The 27,105-nt window shown below is 33.4% G+C and overlaps 3 protein-coding genes across 7 annotated transcripts in view; 1 reads left to right on the top strand and 2 right to left on the bottom strand.

The window, feature by feature from the left end:
• On the bottom strand, positions 1–5,968 carry LOC109535780 (E3 ubiquitin-protein ligase RNF13). 2 transcript variants are annotated; one of them, XM_019901777.2, is made up of 9 exons: positions 5,773–5,968; positions 5,457–5,712; positions 5,324–5,393; positions 4,141–4,312; positions 3,168–3,417; positions 2,583–2,757; positions 1,953–2,134; positions 1,744–1,888; positions 1–723 (listed from the first exon to the last, which is right to left on the bottom strand). In XM_019901777.2, exons 2-9 carry the CDS (start codon positions 5,532–5,534, stop codon positions 488–490), a joined length of 1,308 nt encoding a protein of 435 aa, XP_019757336.1. In that variant the 5' UTR covers positions 5,535–5,712; positions 5,773–5,968; the 3' UTR covers positions 1–487. The 2 variants fall into 2 exon arrangements, with proteins under 2 accessions (XP_019757336.1, XP_019757337.1); XM_019901778.2 differs by having other exon boundaries at positions 1–669; positions 5,457–5,948.
• Positions 5,969–6,146: 178 nt separating this feature from the next.
• Positions 6,147–9,233, top strand: LOC109535747 (phosphatidylinositol N-acetylglucosaminyltransferase subunit A). Its single transcript, XM_019901710.2, has 8 exons — positions 6,147–6,389; positions 6,444–6,780; positions 7,055–7,289; positions 7,342–7,471; positions 7,523–7,690; positions 7,955–8,052; positions 8,423–8,594; positions 8,655–9,233. The coding sequence occupies exons 1-8, from the start codon at positions 6,346–6,348 to the stop codon at positions 8,812–8,814; spliced, it is 1,344 nt and encodes a 447-aa protein (XP_019757269.1). The 5' UTR covers positions 6,147–6,345; the 3' UTR covers positions 8,815–9,233.
• Positions 9,234–10,718: 1,485 nt separating this feature from the next.
• LOC109535746 (pleckstrin homology domain-containing family G member 5) overlaps positions 10,719–27,105 on the bottom strand; it is a 122,807-nt gene continuing 106,420 nt past the window's right edge. For all 4 annotated transcript variants that reach the window (XM_019901707.2, XM_019901705.2, XM_019901709.2 and 1 more), the window contains 11 exons: positions 25,878–26,128; positions 25,668–25,754; positions 23,188–23,308; positions 17,621–17,731; positions 17,139–17,294; positions 14,760–14,987; positions 14,498–14,703; positions 14,046–14,355; positions 13,047–13,266; positions 11,181–11,290; positions 10,719–10,967 (listed from right to left, as the gene is read on the bottom strand). In XM_019901707.2, the coding sequence (XP_019757266.1) occupies positions 10,875–10,967; positions 11,181–11,290; positions 13,047–13,266; positions 14,046–14,355; positions 14,498–14,703; positions 14,760–14,987; positions 17,139–17,294; positions 17,621–17,731; positions 23,188–23,308; positions 25,668–25,754; positions 25,878–26,128 (1,893 nt within the window). In that variant the 3' untranslated portion in view covers positions 10,719–10,874. The remainder of the gene's footprint in view (positions 10,968–11,180; positions 11,291–13,046; positions 13,267–14,045; positions 14,356–14,497; positions 14,704–14,759; positions 14,988–17,138; positions 17,295–17,620; positions 17,732–23,187; positions 23,309–25,667; positions 25,755–25,877; positions 26,129–27,105) is intronic.

A 27,105-nucleotide genomic window follows, 5' to 3' on the forward strand; every position in this document is an offset into this window, starting at 1 on the left:
CAAAATACTAAGCAGGTTTTATTTACAAGCCAGAACAAAAAGCTGCAAATTTTCAATTTGAAATTGGCACAATAGTGAACAGTTTTGAAAAGTTCAGTTTATTAATGGTTGAAACTTGTAATTTCGTAGTGCAATCATGGAAATGAATTTATTCTGCGGAAGTTTATCACACTTTTGCTACTCCAGTGAGCGGTGACCTTTTTGTTCCTTTTAAAAATACATATTTACTTAGTCCTGTAATTTAACGTCTATTCAATCACATTTATTAAAACATTAGTAATTTCATATCAATAAGCCTACAACTAGTCATAATCTTATCCGTAGTTACTAGCACCTTCATTTCTTTTATATTGGAATTCCAGTAATAGTTGTTCCACTGGGGAGGCTATTGTTTATATAATGCGCAATTCCCCAACAACTCAAATATTACTTAAGTTTCCATTTCTGTTTTGTTCGACTAGATGTGAACCAAGTCCTTAGAACGTAATTACACAATATTATCGTCGCACTCGTAATTTGAGTGTGGCAAGTCTTCAACGGAGCAATTAGACTGGTTTTCAATCACGTCTACTTCAGGTTTAGTTTCGTTATCGTCATGTTCGAAAGGATTTCCATGATGATGTTCAGCGTTATCTTCATCATGCCGATCCGAATTGTGAATCAAACAATCTACGATAGGGAACACATTACTACAACTACTGTAGTCGCTAGTACTCACTGTGTCTATAGTGAAACAGAGAATAAAAATATTATTTTTTATACACATTCACCCTATATCTGGTTCTATGTCAATTATTTTCATGGAGAGTTCTCGGTTTAAAATTCCTGCGTTTTTCTTAAGCAATTTTTTCGGTTTTAAGTTATTATTTGGATTTGTTGGGCTCATTTTTAACAACCAAAGGCAGGAAGTAATTAGAACTGATTGGAGAGTACTTTTTGCTAAAATTCTATGAGCTTTCAGTAAATGTTTTCCAGAAAATTACTGAAAACAAACCATTTGAACCACTGTGAAACTCATTTGGAATTCTGTAACATTAAATTTATTTACAGTGTCTTACTACTATCAAAACTGACTCGGATGTAAATGGGTATAGATTTTATTTCGAAATAAAGGACAGGTTTTGGAACTTATTTTCAGAAACTTGGCATTTTTTAATAGGGAAATTATTGATTCGAAATTGACGACTTCTTACGAATTTTTGAACGAAAGGCTTTTTCCAATACGAATTTTTAAAACATTTTCTTTTTCGAACTGTGTGGTATTAGAAGCGTGGTAGTTTTTGCACCTTTCATTCTTCTGCCATAAGCAGAGATTTTTTGGCGAATTTTCGAATAGGCTTTTTGATGCATTTTTTTCCAGTTCAAAAAAAACGGGGGGTTATAGATTCGTGGAAGTTTTTGCATTAAATAGACAAATTATCGTTCCGTTTTTCTGTCATAAAAGCAGGGAATTCTTGACAAACTTCCAAATGAAGTCAAAGTTTTCTTTCAAATAGTTAGTAAGCCGAAGCTACTCCAAGAATCTGTAATGTGGAATTTTGATTTTCTGAAAATTAAATAAAAACAGAATGGCAAACAGTTTTTTCAAAGTACTAGAATTTCTTAAGTTAGTCTTTCTCATTTGGGGATTGTCTTACACGAAAAACTAAAGGGAAACCAATAGTAAAATACCAGCTAACGCATTGAAGAGAACCTTTTACCAAATGGCTTTCACATAACGAAAATATTTAAAAACCGACTTACCACTAGAATCAGAGCTAGCAACACTTTGCCAGTCGTGCCTTTCCGTATTAATGCTATGATGATCCGACGCCGTAACAACACTGCGACCCTCCAAAACCTGTGAAATTGATCTCGCGGCCCTACTGAAAGGATTCTCATTCTGAATCTAGAAACCCAAATAAATTGCACTCAATTAGACCTTTCGCTTTCGTCGATTTTTTCGAAATTACCTCGAAAGTTCCACCCTGAGTCACCCTAGGGCCAGATCTGATTAAAGGGGTCGTATCCTCTGAATCACTGTCGCTGTCCGACTCCTGATGCGGTTCATCATGGGCAAATACTTTTCGCTTGCAAATCGGACACACTCGCTTATTTTTCGTCAGCCAGGGATCGATGCACTTCATATGATATACTGAAAAATAAAAAATTAAAACTGGTTATACTACTCTGATACTACTTGAATAGAACCATGGGTTTTTGTTTTCTTATTCGATTATTATCTGTATATTATTCTAAAATTATGCTATCTCTCTTTATATTTGGTGTTTTTACATTAGACAGTTTTTAGTTTTTGCATTTTTTTTGTTGTGAGTTGCCCAGAACGGATGTTCAACAACGCAGAGTTGTTCAGAAAAATGGCAAAATTTATTGAAATTCTCACAAAACCATAAAGCTGTTTATGCTAGTTTTACTGAGAGTTCAAAGTGCAGGCAAATGAAGCCAGTTGATAAATTTATTGCATTTGAAGAGAGGAAATTATCTATACCAACATGGTATGATAGCTGGTGAACAACCAATTTTATACCTTGACTTGGCTTGATTTTATTGGCAATAATAATTAAACTCCTAGTTTCACTTACCATGATTACAGGGCAAAACTCTCAGTTTCTCCCCTTCAATATAGTCCTCTAAACATATCGCACATGTTTCGTATCTGTCGCCTTTTTGAAATTTACAAGTCGGTATTTTGTTCAGCTGGGATTTGGGTAGCCGGTATCGCCTCTGTCGTCTCCGATCTTTTATATATTTGACAATCTAAAGTACAATTAAATACTCTAATTAATATGGTTGTGCTATCGGATAGGCGCTGGATACGGATTTGTTTAAGGCAAAAATATCGAATGTTTAGTTTATATTATTTTTATGTGGCTAGTTATTCGCTTTAATATTTTTCATTTGTTTCTACTTCTTCACTCATTTGCATTTTTTGTTATAGACTCACATTAAGTCCTGTTTTGCAGTTTTCCCAAAAGCCTTATATCCATCCATTTCATAAGAAACATTATCAAGCAATGACGAAACAGCAAATATTTGGAGAGTCAACAATGTATTAATTAGTTAATAGATACGATTCGATAAAACCGCCTTAATAAACAACTCCGTTATGCGAAAGGGCAAGGTTTTAATGTCGATATGAGCTTACGATAATCCATGTTTTGTCTTACCATAAACACTATCATAACCACCATACATATGCCTACAACAATTGCAAACGGAATCAAAAGATGCGTCTGGATGTTAAACGGGGTGTCAGCAGTGATGACCACAATATAGTCCCAATTAGCATAACCGGTCAACATGACTCCCGACGACTGACTGACAAACACTGATGGTATTGTAATTCCAGTTGAGTTCTTAGCTGACATGGGTACCAATTCATTGGAACCCACATTATAGACGATAATCGCATTGTAGCTGTAAGGTAAAAGGAATATTTATACAAAATGGTAAAAGTCCAAATACTTAATCTATCGTGGTAATTGCTTGTAACTGAAGAGTTTTTCGGGCTTTTGTTGCTTGAAACTGATGGTTTTCTCGGCGCAGCAACTACGCCTAAAGATGCTAGCAACTCGTTCTTGTGAAACGCCAAGAAGAAATTCTTTTCCACGGCGGCCTAAAACTCCAAAATACTCTTCAGTCACAAAAAATGGCTGGATTAGGGCGACATTTCTATGCGGATTGGAATAGCCGGCCACACAAACTTAGACTTCTTAGATAATTCAAAATCGATAACTAAGCCGGTTCGTCTTTGCAGATACAGAACACTGTTGGTTTTACAAAAATTTGTTAATTTTCTGGTGATGGAAAATAAATTTTAAAAACTAAAAAAAGTCAATCATTTAAGCAAAAGCTCGTTTACATATCATATTACAACGTTAATTTATACAACGTTATTTTAGCTGTTCTAAATTAGTTTTTCTGAAATCCAAACAGATCACTACAAGTTTAAAACGGCTACTGAACACTACAAAAGAATTATGAATATAAAAATTGATCAAAATTGCCAGTACATTAATAATTTTCGTATATTTTTTCCCAAAATAAACGTCTTTGTTTATATTATATTATAAAATTTGTCTTCGCTACTCTTACCCATTAAAAACTATTGTGTGATTCAAAGCACTAATCCAAGCTTACCCTTTCAGTTGGGCCATTCGCACTTTTCGTTCGAAAGTACAATTTGCTTCTGATGTATATCTTGGTACCAACAGTATGTCCGCTCTCCAGCTGCGTTTGCCAGACGGTGCTGGTTTTAAGCTTTCGTTACAAGCATGCGAAGGGATCGCATTCACGATCGCCCCGCGAACAGCTAAAGAAAAATATTTAATCAAACTCAGCTTACAAAAAACGACAATCTATTGTTTAGTAGCAGAATTTCCCAAAAACAATGTCGTTAATCGCGTTTTACCAAGACTTTAACTTTTTGAAGTAAAGACGTTACTTTATCGAAATTTTATTTACTCAGTGGCGCAATTACTTGCATTTTTAATATACTGGAAACACCCATATCTACGCCTATAAAAATTGTTTAATTGCAACAGTAGGATAACTCAATCAAACACGTCTAACTAATAAAGTATAGGATTTTTAATAAGTGATACTATTCCTCAGGTATTTTTAATATGAAAAGCCCATATAGGCAAAGCCTTACTTATCGAGCTACAGTCTACCAAATAATCTCCAATTAATCCTGCCCACACGTTAACAGAAAAGTGTGTTTGGAAATGTGATACCTGTATTGCGTGTGGCTTTTCTTGACCACAAATAATTGTTGTGAAAATTGCGTAAAATAGCGTTGCGTGAGAGGCTTGCTTCTTCCGTAAACAGGATTACGAATTAGGCAAAACAAAAATTAAATTTAATTATTTAATACCCTGCAACTGCATAAGTAAGGCCTGGCGGACCGATGACTATATGGACTTTTTATCTTAAAAATACCTGAAGAATCTCACTGTAAAATATCGGCTACTTATTAAAAAATACCCTGGATGCAACTAAGAACGCGTCAACTTACAAAAGAATTTCTATAAGCTTACAAAAAGATTTTCAATTACTTTCTTATGTTTCTTTCTTAGCTTATTTGCCACGTGAATGTTTAACATTTCATTTATATGGGATTCTGTAAAATACCTATATCAGAACATCAATGCTTACATAATGCAACCGACTGACCTAAGCCGAGCTATCAGAAGTGCAGATAATAAACTCACCAATGCACAGTTTCGTTACTTTATCAAACAAATTGCAGGATGACTTATAATTGAAAAGCTCCTATTGCGAAATGCCAGGTGATGCGAGTATTAATCACACTTATACTTACGACCATCCGAGAGATCTGCCCCGAACGATGAAGGAGCATCAACAAATTCTTCGTAGAAGAACTCTGAATTCTAAAAGGGTCATATTTATGAAGATTACTAGACAATCGCTTCGGGAATTATACGGATACTTACGTTTTTAAAGGCATATATCTCAGCTTCACTGACATAGATCTGCTGAATGCTCAGTAACGCTACTACTAGGAAAAACATTTTTAATAAGTCCGCGATTATTACTTGCTTACATTAGATAGATATTTTAAAGTCTCTTGGTGATGCACTGGCAATCAATATCACATTTCCCGAGCCTAATGCTATTATTCAATTGATGAACACCACAATAAATCAGCAATTACTGTTAGTCACCAGAAGTAATTGGAATTTTTCTTTTCTAAAAGTACCCTGTGTCAAAACATAGTCAACCAATTTTCGCTTATCAACTGCGTCTTACCACCGAACATCACTTTTCTCGCGATCTAACGGGTCAAAACTCACTCAACTTCACGCTTTGTTTTGTACTGTTTAAAATGACGTTAAAACAATAACAAATATACAATTTTTTCATACTAATAGAGTGCAATGAGGAATTAAAGCAAAAACATTCTCATAAAACTCATTCGTTGACAGAACCAGTCAAAACAAAATCTGTCAAAAGCAGCTGTTTACGGTTTTTACAGGCATTACGGGGGTACGATCAAAAGCAAAACTCCATCGTACACCAATGTTTATTAATTTATTTTCAGGAAATTTAATAAAGTTATATCGTAAACAAGGAAACATTTAGCCGATTTAAATACAATTTTTAAAATTGTATTTAATAAAAATGCGCTGTTTGGACAAGTTTTATTAAACCACCCACATATTCATTAAGAGTGGTTCAATCCAATTTTCGACCACACTCTACTCCTTCCTAATTTAGGTCATAGATGAAGACTTAGGTTATGAGAACAAAAATAAACAAACCGTCGTTAGCAGGAAGTTTTATAAAATTATTGAATGTTTAGGTTTCTATTTCCTTTCGGTAATGAATAAACAATACAGTTTGGAACCGGAATGTCACAAAATATGGTAAAAGGCACATTCAATTCTAACTTGGCAAGCACTGACTGCTCTCCATTGTAGCATGGTATCGGATTTTTTCTTCCCAAACATGGGAGGAGTAGAAGAACACATCTTCAATCTATCCCAGTGTTTGCTTCTAAAGGGACACAAAGTGATTGTTATGACCCACAGCTATGAAGACCGAGTGGGAATTCGTTACATGACAAATGGCCTGAAAGTTTACTATTTGCCTATAAAAGTATTCTACAATCAATGCGTCCTGCCTACGATGATTTGCAATATTCCTCTTATAAGATACATTCTTTTACGGGAAGAAATTCAGATCATTCATGGGCATTCTGCCTTTTCGGCGCTGGCACATGAAGCGATGTTGATCGGCAATCTTTTGGGATTAAAGGTATTCGAAGCATACATGTGGAAAATTGAGTCAGTTGGATTAGAATTAGGAAAAACATTCATGCTTTATTGTGTCCAAGAATGAGACTCAAAAAAGAAATTCCATTAAGTCTTGCGGTCTTTAAAACTGGAGGAAGACGCATGTAAAACGTTGATTTTTGCAAAGTAAAATAATTACTACCTGTTATCTTCGAAAAAATCAAGTGACTCAAACTACCAATAGACACCCCTTAGATTATGTTTTCTTATACTATAATGTATTTGTATTTTTTCAGACTGTATTTACTGATCATAGTTTATTCGGATTTGCTGATGCCAGCGCGCTAATCACGAATAAACTGCTGGAAATGTCTTTGGCGAGTTGCAACCATTGCATATGTGTGTCTTACATTGGGAAAGAAAACACAGTTTTAAGGGGAAGAGTTGATTGCAAACGAGTTTCAGTCATTCCAAATGCCGTGGACACATTTTCGTTTACTCCCGATCCAACTCAAAGGGACCAGTCACAGAGTAAGTCGTTGATCTGTTTGTTTATGCAAATCTAAAAGGTACCCTTTTGTAGTTACGATTGTGGTGGTTTCTAGATTGGTTTATAGAAAAGGCGTCGATTTAACGGCCCAAGTGATCGGCGATATTTGCGATAAATACAAGGAGGTCAATTTTTTAATAGCTGGAGATGGGCCAAAGAGATGGTAAGTGCGAGGCACTTATAGTGATTTTTATTAAAATTCGCGATCTTGAAGGCTACTGGAAGAAATCAGGGAGAGGCGCGGCTTGCAGGACCGCGTTCTTTTATTAGGCGCTCTGGAACATTCGCAAGTTAGAAACGTGCTAGTTAAAGGGCATATTTTTTTAAACACCTCATTAACAGAAGCGTATTGTATGGCAATAGTTGAAGCAGTTTCATGTGGGTAGGTACAATTAATTAGAAAAAAATTATTTTGCCTAATTTTTTTGTTTTTGGTTTTTTAATGTTAGCAAATTGAATGGAAATTTGAAATTTGCACCATCTTTAAAGACTCTTAGCTCTACAGATATGGAGAGTTTAAGAAGATTAATTATTTTAAATCCGTCTGCCATTTAGTTGTTTGTCTACCTTAGTTTCAATTTATTCAATGTCTTAGTTACGGACCTCCATCTCAACTGCGCAATTTTAAATGCTGCTTTTATTACAGGCTGAAGGTTGTTTCTACAAGAGTTGGAGGCATTCCTGAGGTTTTGCCTGACGATCTTATAACATTAACTGAACCCACAGTACCTTCTCTTCTGGAGGGTAAGTAATATATGAAGTAAGCTAATGTGGAATTGCTTTCTATTCCGTTGCTGTGAAATTGCTTTTAAATGGAAGTTGATTACAAATTAACTGGCTCTCTTAATCATTTTTTAAGCCCGAGTTAAAAGAGTTAAAAACGACAAAAGAAAAAATGTAATAAGAATAATCGAACATCAATAGAAAGTTTAACGGCGTTGACTACTAACTAAAATCTGTTGTATGTTCTCTTATGTTGATTAACTGTGGTAGATACATTTTAATTATACACATATTTATTAACAGACTTGAAACAGATTAATAAAACTAAACCAACTAATTTCGATAAGAAATTACTATTCGAATCGTGTTTTTGATATAATTTCCTTTTTAGGTTTGGATAAAACAATTCTAGAGCTGAAGCGAGGCCAGTTTGTCTGTCCTTATGCTTGCAATAAGAGGACTGAGAAATACTATAACTGGCAAGATGTATCCACGAGAACACAAATTGTATATAATTCCGTGTCCAAAGAAGAGCCGAAAAGTCTACGTAAAATACTTCATAGGTAGGTGGATCTGTTTAATCATCATGAACTATTCTTAACGATTATTTTGTTCTTTTCAAGTCAATTGGGTAGTGGTGTTTGGCCTTACTTATTGGTCATATCATTGGCCTTTTTAATATTGCAATTTTACGAATTTTGGGTGCCACGAAAGGAGATTGATATAGCTAGGAACTACAAGTGCAGTAAAAAAACCCACGTTAAAGAAAAATGGAATATTTAATACACATTTTAGGTAATTTATTACATCTTCCAGTTATAACAAATTTCTAATAGTTAATAATAATTTAAAATAAATATTTTATTCTTAAGCAATGAAAAATAAATACAATTTAGTTACTAAAATATGAAATTCATTGTACTAAGTTCGTTTATAAACAACTCTTTAATATATACGCACATTTTTTTGCGTATTAAAAGTACAGGGCGTTGGAATTTAAACCTATCAAACAATATTAATTAAGTCCCGTGCTCGATCATTATTTTACAAACCCGCAATTTGCAACAATTTTCTTTAATGCCTTATAATGTTTCTTTTGAGGTAATTTAATTTGATCAATATTTTTTGCAAGTCGCTCGTTTGAGCGTCTAAGAAAACTATGATTTGGGAAATATTTTTTAAAGAGTTTGTTGTTAATTTAAGGAAGTTTTTCATTCCGATCCCTTTGCCCCTACTTAATATGCAACAAAATCAAAGTTTGCAACATGTAATTTGTCTATACAATAAAGTGTTTGAGACACTTTTACAATTGCAGTTACAGTAAACCGTGTAGTAAAAATTGGGTTCTCAAAACAATTAGGCCTGATCAAGTTCTTTGATTAAGTACACGTAAATAGGGTGGTCGATAATAGACAAAGACACAAAAACATTGCAATAAGATCGTGTTTCGAAAAGCGTTTTAAAACAAGCATGCGCGTCTCTTTGGATTAAGTTTAAAATGTTCACAGGTAAAGAGAGGCAGCCACTACAATTTATTTAGCGAAAAACCATTCTTATTGCAACTGTAAGTCGACCACACTATGCTTTTGGTTTAGCATGGAATATATAGGGGAATGTAAACGCCATTTTCTAGATTACATTGTTTGATATTGTGGTACGTTTTGGTCCACACAGGTCTATAATATTCCAGTAAACCAGCGATACAAATTTATAGAATATGTTACCTGAAAAACCCAATTTAGAATCAATTGCTTATGCTTAGGAGGTGCTGGTAAAACAGCAGGCTTTACTTTAGAATTAATTTATGTGTATTTACTGCTTTTGATACATTTTTGATTTGTTGTGGATCATTTTCTTCTTCTGCTGATCTCTTCTGGAAATCTCAAATAACATCAAGTAAATAAACATAATTATGTCTTAGATAAATTAGCCAAAGCTTGACTGTGGCGTATCGTGCGATCACAGTTGGAATATCAGGCCGCATTAAGTTTTTTTTTAAATAGCCCTGTATTTATTTCAGAACACAGCAGCTTGGACTAGATAGACAAGTTCTTATTTTTACACTTATTTCGATAAATTGGTTAAGCCAAAAGTCTGGATATGGCGTTCATCCGTCTGGATATAGTTGTTTCTTTAAATCAGGTTTGGCCGGTAATATACTAAATATTGCTATACCAAGTCGTAAGTAATACTAATACAGTTTTTGCCAAAACAACTTACGGAATAGGGATTTTATGGCCTTTAATTAACCTATGCGATAGTTTAAGTACGCATTACAAAGCACGCCAGGGCACAATTCTTTCTAGTTTTGTATTGATCTTGATAGAAGAACTTTTTAATAATCAATGATGAAACACTTTCTTAGCTTCCAATGTAAAAAGGGAGCTCACTAATGTGTCATATGTGTTCTTTTGCCAGTTAGCATTTTGTATGCTAAAGCCATCAGCCTTCTAAAAACGAAGGATGAATTGTCTTCCCGCTACTAAAGTGTGGGAATTGTGATCGAACAAAAATTCACTATGAGTTCCTAAACTAAAAAATATGTTATATGACAAGAATTTAATTTTTTTCTCATCACTGTTTGATTTTGCAGTCAAATCATTACCGAGTGCGTTTAGAATTGAGGCGTTTAATTCGATATTATTGGATGTTATTAGCATTTTTAGGTTTCACATTGAGAAAATCGATCATGGTGTAGCTATTTACATTTGCATCTAATCCGTAGGTTGTTTGCACAGTACAAAGTCCAAAAGTCTTTCTAAAATATGTTTCATTTCGGCTAATATACAAATAATCATATAGACGATCACTATAAAAGACACTAAGGGGTTTTTTATTGTATGCTAGGTCTGGTCCTCGTGGGGTTCCTTTTGATCAGGCGTTGTGCAATTCCAAGACAGTCTCTTGTGAATACTGGCATCTCTTGAATCATTTTTCTGAAATCGAATTTTCCTATTGAAAATGTCCATTTAAACGCGAATTTCGGTATGTTGCGTGTAGAGTTTTTTCTTATCTGATTTGAAATTTGCTAGACTTCCATTTAGACTTTTTAACTTCAGAGCTTTATTGGATTTTTTTATTATTTACGTTAAAGAAATAACTGTAAATTTTTCTTATAATTATAACAAATTAATTTATTATAATTATACCTTGATATCATCAACCAGTCCGGCTGTATGATAGCGATGAGTTCTTTTCATAGCTTGGCGATGCTGCCCTCTACTAAAAGATTCACAATTCTCGTCCAAAAGAGAAACTCCTGTGAATCAATGATTTACCGACATTAGAAATATGATTCATATTTGTTATCACTTTGGAACTTCCGGCAAAATTATATAAACCGGTCAAGTGGTTTTGCTACCAATAAGTTTTTTAATCTAAAAGAATGTTTTCTAGATTTTTGTATTGGTTTGCAGTATAAAATTGTTTAAAATTGAAGCATTTTTCAGGCATTTTTTTGTTGTGTGTTGATAATTAATTATTAAAATCACATGTTTTTCTTTGCCAAAAGTTCTTTGTGATAAATTGCGTCTAAAATCTAATGCATTCCCTAAAAAGGTGAAAATGTGGGAAATACACAGCACAACTTAGTGTGTAAGAAATAAATCATATAAACATTGTGTGCCAATCAACTACAGGCTCAGTTTTAACAATATAAAATGCATATTTTTATGATTTCAGTTTGAAATTTTGTTTATTTATTTTGTAAACCTTTATTCTACTGAGCTTTACATGATCTTAAATATAGAGCATGTAACTGTAAAAATATGCATTGTCATCAATTCAGCAAAACTAAACTAAAACATCTGTTGAGTGTAGAAAATGTTCAGTATGGGCCAAATGATTTCGGATGCCGCAACATTTGGCAGCAGTAAATATCGACCGAAGAAACGACATTTTATTATATTATGTCCTCTTTGAGAAAATTCTTTAAACAATTTTAGTTTTCAAAATATTAGCTTAACTCTTGTTAGGTTAAAATGAAAAGAAACCCACACATAATACCAAAGAAAAATTAAAAAATCTCAGATGAAATACCTAACAATAAGAGCGTAATAATAACGTAACAAGAGGCTCAAAGTGTACAATGATTTTTGCCCAATTATCACAGAAATTTCGAACGGTTTAGTGTTGCCTTATCTGTTCCGTAAAAGCGCCATATCCGTCCTGATTTTTTCCTTCATTTAAGATTGTTTTATATTTAATGTGTTCTTTTCTGTTGTTTGTAAATGTTTCATGTTACTGTGGGAAGAAGCAAACATAAATTGTAAGCCAAAATCAAAAAGTGGACAACTAAAACTCTAGAAGACGTTACAAGGTACGTCTAGACTCACGAGAAAACGAAATTACGTTGGCTCTTCTTCTACAGTGATAGTGACGTGAAAATAAAAAGGATAGAACATATTGAAATTGAATTTGTACAAGAGAACATTTCGATGTTTCTGCTCAAAAAGTTGATGTGGTCGCAGATCAATGATAATTTTACTTTATAAATTTTCTACTAAACTGTACATATTGCGCTCTCTTGAAACAGGAACCATAGCGTGCAAGTGAAGAACCTCAATGTACCAAAAACTGCAAGAACTGAAGAATAAGGTACCAAGTCTATGAAAAGCTATTATATTAGATTTGCATAGAACGCACAATCAACTGTTACAACACAAATATCCCCTAACGAACTACTTACAAGATGGAATTAAATATAAATAAGTGAAACGAAGAAATTGATGAAAAGTACACGTTTCAGAAAATGTCTGGAAATGGTAACCAGTTTCTATACAGGGCACCCGAAAAACTAGTGGTAGAACGTTTCTTAAAATCAATATCGGATGAATTACCGTTCGGTCCGGTACATGTAAAAATATTCTGGATTTCACATTATTGGGATACGTTGTGGATTTGTGGAATGTAAAAAATACGCACTTTATCTTCACATAAATCAACTTTTAGAGCAGAAAAGTATAAAAAAAATCCAAAAAATGGAACGTAGAGAGACGATAGATCGAGCAAATTACCTGCAATAACTGGCACGTCGAAATCTAAACTGGCTGGAACTTGACTCGAACATACACTCGATGTAGAATTCACCTGTCTGGTTTTGATCAGTGGCGGGTTTTTACTCTGTGATATGGCCAGACTTCTTCTCAGATTTCCCCTTGTGGGACTTGGTGGTGGGTAGGAAATTCCTCTGTGCGTTGGACTAAGAAGTTGACTTCCATTTTTGTTGCTCGGTACCTGTAAGTACTACTATTGAAACAAATTAAGCCCAAAAATGGGACTCACTTTTTTATAGAAATTCATCAATTTAAATGTTTAATCCCCATTATATAAGACAGTAGAAGTGTTCATTAAACGTTTATTATTAAGTCCCGTTTTCTTCAACGGCTCAAAGTAGTTTTATATTTTCTTTAAAGTAGATTTACAAATATTTTCTGTATAAATTCACTTTTAGTAAAAATGTGATCTAAAACAGGTATCTATAACGAAAAGCAGAGCCCACAAAAGTCGGCAGAGCCTCAGTCGCGGAGTATAACATTTTTTAGTTGAGTTTCTTAAGCAATCATATAAACGTTGCTCTCATTACATGAGTTTTGTCACAGAACTGCTCAACTTCACTTGATAACGTTCCTGCACAACATCAGTTTTCATTGCTAACAAGGAAGTTTCGAACTTTTATGACTGCTTCTGAGTGAGATTTTTAGTGACTTAAAAGGCAACTTCTACTATCGATATCGCATAAACTCGTTGGGTATTATTTTTTGATCCAATCAAAGATTAAATCGTGCATAAGATATGTCTAAAAGCAACTAAATTTCAGAAATCATTGAAGAATATATGAATATTTTCAGTTAAGAAAACAGTGTTTAACACCCACAAAAGATTTCTCTCATCGGCACCGTTAGGAAGCCATAGCTTTGGTACCAAACACTTAATTTTTCACTCAATTTTTAAGTGAAAGTAAGTATGTAAAATAATCCAAGTAATTCACCAATCACCCCCTTTCCTGCACTTACCGACAAAGTATTTTGATGCAAACTCAGACTGAGGCCACTTCCAATGTTGGGCGAGCCGAGCGTTAAGTTCGGCAAACTTTGCCCAAGACTGTTAACTGGTTGCACTGATAAAGTATTGGGGGTTTTATGGAAAAGTCGGTTTTTCAAGCTGCTTTTTTGACTGGTTGAGCCTTTCGTGTCGGCTGGAAGCGGTTGAAGTCCTTCGTCGCTCGATATGGAACCTGTTCGATTATCGTTTTCCACTGAAACTCCTCGCGACTGATCTTTGATCGATCCAACTGAAGACTGATCGTTCATTTCCACAGAACCACTGTTAAACAAACACATATTATTAGAGCTGCTTTTTAACGACAAAAACTGAACAGCCTCCATTATATACAGGGTGATTTATTTACTACGAGTTATAGCTACTTCATTAGTTCATGTATGACTGAACTATAACTATAACTCACCTGTGACTATGAGCCAGACTGGAAACTCTACTAGCTCTGGATGAGGAAGCCATTGGAGATCTAGGAGCTAATTGGAGATTATGGTAATCGCTTTCCAAGTTGTAGTCCAAGCTGTAATCGGTATCCAGACTTTCTTCGGCAGTGTAGCTCGTTTGTTTGGCTTGTGCGTACAGAGACTGGGCTTTCAGAATGCCATCTTTCCATCCCTAGACCAGCCAATAATTTCCCTTCAGTTTGTCCTCGGCATTCGGGAAAAGCGTACCTTGATTTTTTTCACATCGTTATTTTGCAGAATGAACGCTGCCACAGCCAAGTCGAATTCGTTGCGGTAGATTATTGCCAAACTGGGCGTTTCTCGGGTCAGTTCTTGCACCACCAGCCTGTCCACTAGATAAGGTTGTCGAATCACCCTCATAGTTGCCACGCCCTTTTTCGTGGAAGGTTTACAGATCAAGAGCATGTCGGTTAGTAGGAAACAGTGCACTTCAATCTAGGAAAAAAGCATCAGAAGTTTACAGGAATTTTAGTTAAGTACATGAAAGGGCTGGAAGAATTATACCATAATAAAATTAAGATATGACCCAATTTTTCTTAGCTCAAAAGTGAATGATTTCAGAGATTTAGAGTAAAATGTTGAAATTTTTCACATATTTGGGTTGAAGCAATTTGTTTCGACAGCAGTATGGCAATAACAAAAAGCAGCATTTATTTTACCGAAACTAATGACTCAACCTGATTCAAACGAACACAAAAAAACAGAGGCAAATTCAATCAAGCTCCAAAAACCGAAACTAATCGAAAAAAAATCACACGAACCCAAACGAACTAAAACTATTCCAAGCAAACCCAAATTTTCTTGGGGTTTGCACTAAAGGCTCCTGCTTCTCATTAAATTTTTGATACGTGTCCTTTTTGTGCACACGAATGTGGAGATTAATTCACTTTTTATTGATAAATCACGAAATACATTTTTTAAAGCATGATTTCGCAAAAACTGCTGCTCAGACTCTTTTACCATGGACACCTTTTTTGGGTAGAAAATGTTTGAGAATAAAAGAAGTTACTTATAAGAAACATATAGTGTGGCCTCAAAAAGTTGTTTCGTTTGAACTGTGTGCAATATTTTATCCGCCAGAATTTATGGGAGTATTTTTTCGGCTTCATATCGGGACCCTCTGTACATTAGAGGTGTATTTTAGGAACATAAATTGCCTCTTGCACATGCAAAAAACACATACTTAGTTCTTACAATTGCTTTTTTATTGCGTTTATTTTTTTAATTGGAGCTTTTCTGCTCTGTTTCCCAGTAGTGTTGAGGCAAGAAAACGAAGCGAAGCTAAATTGGTTTGTTCAAAATAAAATCTAATAACGTCATATGAAACTTGACTCTTGAGCCGATGGGAAAGTTTCAAGCAATTTCCGCGTACACATTCGATTATTCATTAGGGTTAATTTTGCGTAAACACTATCGGAAACTTGACCCACTCGAACAAAACATCGTTCTTCCGTTATTCAATTAGCGGGTAGGTCTAAGTAAGCGATTTAGTTCGGCTTAAATAAATCCATCATGAGCCGTTTTAATCAAATTTCGATCAAGATTGCTCCCGGCTGCCGAAGGCACTTTGCCCTTATTGCGCAAAAAATCAAGATCTACCGTTTTATAATGGTGTTGTCAGGCACAGGATGCGTTTTTTCTTCGGATTCTCGTTTGCATACAGTCAATGAACGAACGGACTTTAGCCAAACTAATCGATGTTTGCTTTTGAATTTTTCATCTTTAAACTCTAGATTCTAAAATCTTGTAGTTTTAATTTCTGCTTGATTGGTGCGCTGAAGTATTTTCTAACTAAAGCGTGCATAACTCAATACATTTTTCTTCATATTTTGTTGGATAAAGTTAATTTTATGAATGCGGAAGTACGATCGTGATCACAGTGAAGGATTTTGGCGGTTGATGTGGTTCTTAATGAAAAAACTATTTAGTTTTTTTTATCAAGGTTTCGGAAAAGTTCGTGCTTTCATTGTTAGAGAACATACTTTTAAAAAGTATTGAGTTTTCGGAAAATGGTATAACCACATCAGCGTTAAGGTTTTTCTTTTAAATGTGATATTATTTTATTCTGGATCTTTTTTATTAGCGGTTTTCTACCCTTTGGGTATAAGCCTCCCTATTCGGGATCTAATATAGTTTTGGTTTCATCGCCCAAAACCCATGCTGTTATTTTAAGAAACTAAAAAATTGTTTTTGGACAAAAATTGAAAATATTGCTTTTTCCAGGATTTGAGTTTTGCTCCAACCAAAACATTGAAATGCAAATAATTGTAATTTTATGTAATAACAATTATTTTTTTTTTAATGCTTATAAAATACTAAAAAGAATAGTTTTAATTAATTAGCGGTTTTTAAACTTTCATCTCCCTTAATAAAGTCAGTAACACAGCGATAACAAGGAATGTTTTCCCATTTCAGAAGAAAAGCGAAAATCCTAATTTAGAGGTCGCAGTGAAAAAAAGCAGTGACTTCTTTACTTGTCTGTTGAGAGTAATTACATTTGTCATGATTTAGTAGGTTTGCGAGTCGTAATAACAAAGCCGCAACAAGAGGAGAAATGTAGAAAAACAGGGAAATTAATCATCATACCTTGGAGGCCCCGCTGTCCTTTAACTTCAAGTCGCCCTCCAATAACAAATGGCGCTTCCTTTCAGGAGGACAGCCCAACATGGGACGAGTGAGGTCAAGCTGCGTGAATGACTTCTCCCTTTTCAGTATTCGCTCGATGTCATCGTCCTTGGATTCCTGCGGAATTACGAAGACGTTTCCAATTAAATTCAAGGAAGGGCGAACTTAATTCGTTACACAACCATTGATATTTGGTATTTTGTTAGCGGGCTTGGGGAAAACAGTTTCAATTAGGCCGGAGTGGTTTTAATTGAATTATTAACGGCCGTTTTTAAAACAGACAAACCAGAAAAAAAGTGCCGGGGAAACTTTCCTGCAAATGCGACTTTTTCGATAAACCTTTCTTGAAGTCAATTTACTAAAGCACGTTTTAGGAGGAACTGACAGGGCTCGCCTTGAGACACTAACTCAACTTCAGAATTAAAAGTTTTAAAAGAACTTACCACTATGTCGTAGCTTTCTATCCTGGCGATGATTCCCTTTAATCTTTCTTTATCCTGTCTTCGCTTTAAGCTGGAATTGACGTTGTTTACGAACTCGTCCACCATTCTTATCTGGAAGAAATCCTTCGATTAGTCGCGCTGAAATTGGATTTGAATAAACTCAGCTCTTCTACGTGTATTTGATCCAATTGTTAGCTCTAATATGCTTCCAGTATTAGCGATTTTTATTTTTTGATAGGTAGTGCCTTTTTACGGCGCGAATCAAACACTTTTTGCCTTTACACTGATTTTGCTTGAATGCTTTTGAAGATTAACTGGAATTAACTTCATTTATTAAGAGTTTAAGTTAATACTTTCTCGTAGTATTTTACGTCGAACTTTGAATTTGCAATTGCACTTCTTTAACTTTCCGCATCTTTAGAGTCAAGTGTGTTCGAAAAATTTCTTAATTCCAATTGCTTTCGTTTGGAAGATGCAAATTTTTAAAGTTAAGGGTTCAGTTGACCAAAAACAAACATTTTGTGACCGATATTTACTAAGGTGGTAAAAATCAGTATTATGGATGATTTTTATGAAAGTGTCAGTATCGTTATTCTCAAGGACCTGCTTAAGATAGTGAAAATTTAATAATTGTTTTTTTCACATAAATAATAGAAAGCAATGGAAATGAAAATTAAAAAAAAGACTCAAAAAACCTTTGGAGCTTTTGAATGGAAATTTTCTCTAATAAATGCGAAACTAAATATTCTTTTAGTAAACATTATAAATTATTTTGATAAACTGTTTTTAACTGTTGAACATTTTAAAGTTTGAGAAAAGAACTTAGAATCAAATGTCTTCTTTTTCTTCATGAATCTTATTATTTGCCTTTGGTTCGAAAAATATATTAATAAATAAACATTTTTACAAAATTAGATAAACTTTTCATTCCATCTTACTGGGTTGAACTCCCTACCAGGATTTGTAGCGATTTGGGGTCAATTGTTTTAATTGTTTATTTTCTCGTATTTTTTTAACAGCTCAACACTTTGAAAATGGAACGTGTTAATATTGCGCGCAACTTTCTTGGTTTATAAAAAACTTCAACGGCTACTTGAATTTACAATGAAACATGCATTTATTTGATCTGTTTAAACAATATTAAATATTACAAAAAAAACCATTCATCCAATTGTTAGGTCTAATATGCTTCCAGAATTAGCGATTTTTATTTTTTGATAGGAATAGAAAGTGCCTTTTTACGGCGCGAATCAAACACTTTTTCCCTTTACACTGATTTTACTTGAATGCTTTTGAAGATTAACTGGAATTAATTGCATTTATTAATAGTTTAAGTTAATATTTTCTCTTAGTATTTTACTCTTTTAATCTCCACATCTTTAGAGTCAAGTGTGTTCGAAAAATTTCTTAATTCTAATTGCTTCCTTTTGGAAGATGCGAATTTTTAAAGTTAAGGGTTCAGTTGAGCAAAAACAAATATTTTGTGACCGATATTTACTAAGGTGGTAAAGATCAGTATTATGGATGATTTTTATGAAAGTGTCAGCATCGTTATTGTCAAAGGCCTGCTTAAGATAGTGAAAATTTAATATGTCAGCAGAAATAATTGTTTTTTGATATAAATAATAGGAAGAAATGCAGATGAAAATTTAAAAAAATTAGATAAACTTCATTCCATATTACTAGGTTGAACTCCCGTCCAGAATTTGTAGCGATTTGGGGTCAATTGTTTAAATTTTTTATTTTAGTTTATTTTCTTGGTTTATAAAAAACTTCAACGGCTACTTGATTTTCGCTTAAAGAAAAAATACAAGAAACATGCATTTCTTTGATCTGTTTAAACAATATTAAATATTACAAAAAAACCGTAAAAAGCAAAACTAGGTTTTTAAATTTTTAATATTCAATTGCCGTCTATAATTTGAAAAATTTATCACACTTTAATTCTCATTATTACTCAAAAAAACCTTGCAAATCAACCAGAGATTTTTAAATCTAATTGTCGCTTTTCCCAATTCCCTAATTGGCAACTTCAAATAAAAACTCCCTCTATTGATGAATGAGCTTTTCGTATCAAAGTCCGTTGAACTTATTACTCTCGCCAATCACCTCAAATTAATTATTTTCACTTTAATATTGGATATTGGAGGCATAATTCTTTCACCCCCAATGAGGTCAAGACGAACGTTCACATATTTCACGGCCCTTTAATGTCTCGAGCCGATTTATTACGCGGACAGGTAAATTATAGGTGAAATTTTAGGGCTCACTAGAACATTGCCTCTCTCGGGACATTTACAAATGATAGAGGGTGTGCTTTGCTTTAAATTAACATTTTTTTGCCCGTGTAAATCATTAATCACTTTTGTCGTTCTTTATTAAGAACTATATTACAAAGCGTTTGTATGAGTAAAGAGTGTGGATAGAAACAGGTTATCGGGACAATCGGTCTTTGTGATTTTCAATTTTCATACAAGATTTTTGTTTAAGAAATAAACATCTTTTACGATTGAACAATTAACAAACTACCAAAAACACCAATACTTAATTTGAATAATAAGAACATTATCAGTTTAAAGAACATTCTTCTATTGAATTTTCTATTCAATGGTGTATGAAGTAGTAAAATCTGATGGTTGGTTCTGAATTTAGACGAGAAAATGTGCCATGTTAAGATGGAAATATTCATCCAGGAAATATCTGGTAATTTATTGATTTAGTGTTTTTAAATTTATTTGGTGAATTGTTTTTTAAAATTGAAAATTGTAAAAAAAATTGAAATTTTTATCTTCGCCCTTATTCGTTAGGCAATTTGTATTTTATGTACGATTTGTGCACTCTCTGAGGAAATTTTCACTTTTGCAACTCAAGAAAATAAAGCGAACTGTTAAGCGAGTTAATATGGATTTTTAATAATGCAGCAAGAAAAACTGATTAGAACATTTCTACAGGAAACTGAACTGCAGTGAATTTTTCAACACTTCACCATCTCAACTAGCACTATTTCATGAAAAGCGCATCGGGACAAAGAACGCTTTCTGAGCTTCAACTTTGCAGTCAGCAGAAACAAACCACGAAGTCATTATTTTACATCAAAATAAAGACAAGTCAGACAAAAACACTGCAATTTATCGGGCGCAACTTGTCGTGAAAATAATTAGAATCATATTTTCATGCAAATCCTAGAAAATCTGAAATTTAATGAATAATTTAGCGAAAAGCATCGGAAATTTAAACGAACAAAACCCTGTTACCACCGGTATTAAATTAAATTTAATGTAAAAGGTTATATCTCAAACAAGTATTAAAAACGTCGTAAATTCCCAACAGAACTCGTTACATTAATATATGTTTCTGCTTCGCGGTTTTAAATTAATATAAAAAAGTACAATTTAATTTCGTTCCTGGATTCAGGAATGGGATTAAACGTGGGAGAATGGCACTGAATTTCATTGTGAAATTTATCATGATTTATGGTGACATTCGTAGAAGTGGGCAAAGTAATCGGAAGGCTTAATGAAGACAAATCGCAAAACATTGAGGAGTTATTTTTCACCGAGGAAGTAAATATGAAACAATAAGTTTCAGGTCGGTAAATACAAGTCTAAAGTAGAGACACTTGATTAGGGATTCAAAATAGTCCGCTGCCGGCGAGTGATTTAGTGTGCAATTTAAAATTTAATTTCAAGTAACTCTTATTGCACTTTACGACTGATGTTTCTGGGAACTTCTAAATACCTCAAAAGTAAATAGTTTGTCAGCAGTTAAATTCTCATTGCATGAGGACTTAGCAAAGGGAGTAAGAGCTTTAGGTTTCTTATAAAGTTGCAATGTTTTTTTGCGTAATTTTGCAACTTAGATGAAATCAAATGCCAAAATGTGCTGGTTTTTTAAATAAAATATGTTGATTTTTTCCCAGTTATGTGCAATATTCACTAAATCAAATTTGAGTAATTTGGAAACGCTCATTTAGATTTAGAAAGTTTTGTTTTTTTTTTCAAAAATTGCAGCGAAAATACTTTTGTGATTGAAATTATTAGTTGATAGGGAGGAGCTAGTTACATAGCCATAACAACTGACTCTGCAACCAGAGTACCGAGAAGACACCAGGCATCAGCAGAATACCAAGAAGACACCAGGCATCAGCATTTGACGTGTCAGCAGTTGCGTTTACTTCATTTGGTTGTTATACATAATTCATTCATTCTTTGTAACCACCTTGTGGAATTAAGTAGTAAGCTTATTCGCTGTTCAAATTAAATAAAGCTTTTTAAAAACGGTTTCGTTAAATAAAGTTTTATAATTAGCTGGAGATTTTTTTGAAAATTTTTTTTGTTTTTGTTTTTGTGTTATTTTCACACCCTCCGAAAGTGTGCCCAAATTTACTGGCATCCACTGTATAATTTAGCACGAACAGAAACTAGTTAAGCTTTAAGTCCCCAATGAAAATCCAAATGTTAGATCGTTCGATCGCACATAAATATAACATTTTTTGAAATTTTTTTCTGTAAATATTTGAAATAATTGTTAAGACAAAATTAGAAGTAATTATTTATATTGCAAGATTTACAGCCCAAATCAAAAAAATCCTGAAATACTTGTATTGAAAAAAACTGCAACTTTGTATTCTAATTTTTAGCATCTAAACTTTTTCAATTTTATTTGTTGAAAAACTAGAAATTTTATGTCAAAAATCGACTTCAACAACAACAAAAAAAATCCGACAAATTAACAAGTATAACATTCACTGCTACATGCATATTTCGCTGAATTTTCCACATAAGAAACAAACACGAATTTGAACAAATTTCCATCACAATTTGTAAATCGGTTAAAATTGAGGTAAAACATACAATGTTTGGTACCTAAACATTGCAGCTAGGAGTCCTCAGACACCTATCAGACTAATGGCTTTTAACAGGAAGTTTCAAAGTCGAAATCAGTTTCGAAACTCCCACCGAAGCTAATTTACATTGGCTTTGCTTACAAGGAGTTAGTATAGCTTGGGATGATACGTGGGCATTTAAATTTGTTCGAAACATGTTTGAAATTAATTTCAACCTTTCGCTCATCGGCAGTACAATTTCTAATAATGATGAAATTGTCAAACGAGTCTTTAAGGTATAACGTAAATAATTTAAACTGGATCCAAATTATACTTCCATAGTTAATAGTTTTCTTGAATAAAAAAAAATGAAAATGTTCTGGGTTTTTTTAACAATGTTAATTTATTTTGAACACATATTTTTTCTGATAGGAATCTTTAATTTTAACATAAAAATAAACTCACYAGGRTTTAAAGTAATAAAACAAGTTGCGCCCTCAAAAATTAACCATGWTATCAAGATTTTTTCAAAAATTTTGCCACCTATTTCAGATCGAGTAAGATTTTGACAAAAGTAGACAAATTTTTCGAAGAAAAAAGTCATTTTTGGATTGTAATAATTCACATTTATTTCTCGTTCTTTGACTTGCTATTGGATAGTGATCCCATAAACTACGAATTATTATACATTGACCAGAAAACRAAAATTTCCCAGTTAAAATAATGCACTTTTATTACTTACCATTGATTGAAGACTTTCCCTTTCAACATCCTCGTCTGTGTTCTTTAAAATGGCTTTGAGTAGAAGACCGTACTTTGTCAGTCTTTGCATCGGCTGTACCAAAATATCCATCAGCCTTAATCTGGAAAATGAATCCAAATTTAGCTCTGTCTCAATTTGAGAACTCGCCACGGTGCAATAGAGGGAACGCAAACTTTCCGAAAAAGCATCAGTTCAAAGGGAAACTCATATCGTCGCCTTAGGAATAATAAGAAACTTTTTAGCTGAAAAAGGAACATCTCAATTTCCTAGGCAAATGCGATCCTCCTGAGTTTTGGCATGTTATGAATTTCCCCGAGGATTGGAAATGTTCCTGTTGCATGCCTCATTCAAAATCATTTTTGTACTCGGGAACTTTCTGGATTTATGGCAAAACCTACGCAAAAAAGACTCCAAGGGAATTATTACGCGAGAAACCCTACTATGTAATAAAACTTTAATATGTTTCAGATAGTGTCGAACGAAAAAAAAAAATGTAGAGCTGCGTTTCAGCTTAAATCGAGAGAGATTTTGTGAAAATATAAAAACATTGATACAAGGGCAAAAGTTACCATTCACATTCGGCTTTTCTGAAATATTGATATAATAGAAATGACCGGCACAAATAAGCTCTTTAGGGGATATTTCCAGGGCCCCAATAAAAGTAAAAATGCCCATTCGTTCTTATTCGCCATCCAAAGAGGGTATCAGTAGCTGGAAAAAAAACCGGAGGCTTAACAGGACCGGACAAATTTGGCAAGAAAGTTTCAATTTGGATAAAAAGTTCCCGATTCCTTGGATGAAACTTGAGCAATAGTCAAGTGTGTTTCAAATTTCATTTACCTTTTCACGAATATTTTGGAGATTTTCTCATGGAAACTTAGAAACTGTATTATTTTAGAGCAAAATGCGAAAAGTGGGATTGTTTTAGTAGTATTAGATAAGTATCGGTCTGATAAACCAATAACTTTATCTCGAAAAACTTATTTACCGGTTACTTTAAATTAATTAATATTTATTTTAGGGATAATATAATAATCTTGATTACTTAGTTATTTTTTTAACTGAATAGACATTATATTCTTATTTATATTTTCAAAATATACACTTACTACGAAGTTTATTAACTAATGTTTTAAATAAAAATGAAAATGTTAAAATTCGTCAAGTTAAAATTTATGAAGCCTTTACAGATCGTGCTCCAGTATAACAATAAACAAAAAATCAGCAAAACTAAAGAAATTCAAGAAACATCGGTTAGAAATTGGCTTTCCGGTTTTTTGGTCGCGGTTTAGAATTTATTCCTGATGTGTCCTCCTCTGGAGGTGTAAGCCATTAATTAGTGTTTGCTAAATGTCAGGATGAAATTTTGTAGTCGAAGGCCTAAAAACGCAAAAAAATGCCAGTTTTTCAGATTATACACCAATCTGCAACGCTTTCTGAGACAATCAGATCCGGTTTAAAAAATACAGTTAATATTGTGTACGAAATTAAAGATGCAATTCCTTTTAAAAGCGAGTTAAGAAATTAAGATGTTTCAATTTTTCAGGTAGTTTGGAAAATGTTTGAATGTAGAATGTTTGTTTGTTTTCAAAAAATCAAAAATATTCTGCCTATCTTCATATTTTTGAGATAAGCGGAAATTAGAACAAAGAGTTTTAAAATTAGGTTTCTACATGAAAAGTTTCCTGAGAAAATCGGAGAAGGAAACAGAAACGGTTTAATTGAACGTTTTACACAAAACATGAAGAATGAAAGGGATTTTTCAGTAACAGCGGAATTATTTTAATAGTATAAAAATATATAAAAATATATTCAAATTATAATGATAGTTCTGGTTAAAAGTATACAGGTATTAATCAGGAAATTAAAAAAGAAAAATAAATATAATTTATATAAACCTGTTATTCATTCATCAATACAAATATAGTAAACAATTGCAAACAAATCTGCAAATCTCCACTAATGTCCAGAAGGTTTTTCTGAGATGTGTAAATGTGGAAATTTAAAAAATACATCAAGCAGGAAGATGAGTATTGAAAATAGTAATAATTTGAGGATCTGAAAGAAGCAGATATTTCATCACAATTTGCAATCAAATGATTTGGAATTTGAAAACTACAAACTACACCAGACAAACTGGAAAAATATTCACCGACGAAAAAATATGAAAATGGTTGTCCATAAATTAAAAAGTTTAAAAAAATATAATAAACAGTTTAGTTTCAAATGGAATTATCTGAGAAAACAATTTATCACTGTAAAAAGCCAATGTATGCATGTATTTCTTTAGTCAAATTGCACACATTTTTCTTTAAAATTTTGAAAAAATACTTCTCTATACACGGGAAATTCTCAATAAGTCGACAAATAAATGAAAATTTGTAATTGTTAAATAGATAGCCAAATTTGCTTGAACACTGGCCTGGACGGCGATAACCAAAAAAGGGAAAAACACTTACCGATTACAATCCTTCTGGCTTTCGCACCAAGTTAAATAGGCGGTAAAAACTTCGCTTTCAAGATTCTCTCGGCAGTAATGTTGGCATCTGGATAGAAAAGCATTTATGAACAATAAAAGTAAATTTCCATTATAAGTGCTCTATCGCATAACACACACTAACTCACCTGATTAGGTACCATTAATTCGATTAAGCACTCAGTTTACTTACCTGGATTGTTCGGCACAGTATTTGTAATATGGCGTAAATGTTTCCGCTAGTCGTGAGAAACCCTCAAGCATGTTTTCCAAACAACTAGGTCTCTTGTATTTCCTCATGTCTCTAACCAGCGGAAATAGAGTGTTCCTCCAAAAAATTACGTTTGCTCCCAGTATTTCCGTGATGTTGGAGAACAGCTTTTCCGTGTCGATTTCTTTAAATAGATTTTTCGACTGCAAGTCCCGTAAACAACCGAGAAATAACTGAAAGAAATACACATTTCTTAAATGGAAATCCTCCATCGGACCGCAATAATGAAACTCCTATAAAATTAATTGGAAGATTTTATAGCTTATGGTTATGGCGAAATTTAGGTCTATCACTACTAAATGTGTTTGCTGACAACGTCGATGTTTTGTTTTAATTAACAGAGTCAACATTTACGGGATAACATGGCATTAATCAGATACAAACTCATTATTATCACACTATTAACTATAGCATGAATTTTTAAGGAACAAGGGAATAAAGGGGGCATAAAAAGGGCAAATGCAATGGAATGAACTGGAAAAACGATTGAGTAAAAAGTAAAACTTGAACAAACAAACAATTTCAACGCAGTGGTTGCATTAACTGATTCATTTGGAAATGTTTTGGATTCTTGTTATTTCTTCACATTTAATTTTTTAAATTTTTTTTATGAAATTCGGGACAATGTAGTCACGTACATTTCACTAAACGTTACTTAAACCGAGGAAAACTGAATAATTTGCGTCAACTTAGGTTTGTGCAGAAAGTGTTCCTCGCGAAGGACCAGTGACTTGGCCGTCACGCTAGCCCGATCTAAATCCTTTGGATTATTTTGTTTAGGGATATCTAAGGTCAATAGTTTATGAAACGCCAGTAAATACACGTGAGGAACTTAATTATGATTGATGATAAATCAGGATTAAACCAGAATCACCCTGTATAAAACACTATATGCTTCTGTTACCATAAAACGGCAAAAGTTGAATTACTTCTCGTTGTAAATTTTTCTCATTTGCATTTTATAATAAATTTTTGAATGCGTTGTAACTCTGATTTTTAATTTTTATAACCTTATCTATGTTTCAGTTATTTTGCGAGCAGCACTAAATGTGTTTTGCAGTTAATTATTAGTTTTTCCATCTGTAGCTGGTAAAAAAACGGACTTCTGCCTGGAAAACTATAAATTACTCAAATCTTTATTTTCGAAAAA

Source organism: Dendroctonus ponderosae, unplaced genomic scaffold (genome assembly GCF_020466585.1).
Source record: "Dendroctonus ponderosae isolate FM_Combo_2020 unplaced genomic scaffold, Dpon_F_20191213v2 Dpon_F_20191213_3, whole genome shotgun sequence".
In the NCBI taxonomy this organism is placed as follows: Eukaryota; Metazoa; Arthropoda; class Insecta; order Coleoptera; family Curculionidae; genus Dendroctonus; species Dendroctonus ponderosae.

Coding starts and splice junctions, on each gene's coding strand:
- LOC109535780 (XM_019901777.2), bottom strand. CDS start 5,534: ATGTTTTTCCTAGTAGTAGCGTTACTGAGCATTCAGCAGATCTATGTC. Junction 4,313..5,323: donor GGCAGATCTCTCGGATGGTC/GTAAGTATAAGT, acceptor ATTTTTCTTTAG/CTGTTCGCGGGGCGATCGTG. Junction 1,889..1,952: donor CTCAGGGTGGAACTTTCGAG/GTAATTTCGAAA, acceptor TTGGGTTTCTAG/ATTCAGAATGAGAATCCTTT.
- LOC109535747 (XM_019901710.2), top strand. CDS start 6,346: ATGAATAAACAATACAGTTTGGAACCGGAATGTCACAAAATATG. Junction 6,390..6,443: donor CCGGAATGTCACAAAATATG/GTAAAAGGCACA, acceptor TCTCCATTGTAG/CATGGTATCGGATTTTTTCT. Junction 7,290..7,341: donor TCAAAGGGACCAGTCACAGA/GTAAGTCGTTGA, acceptor ACCCTTTTGTAG/TTACGATTGTGGTGGTTTCT.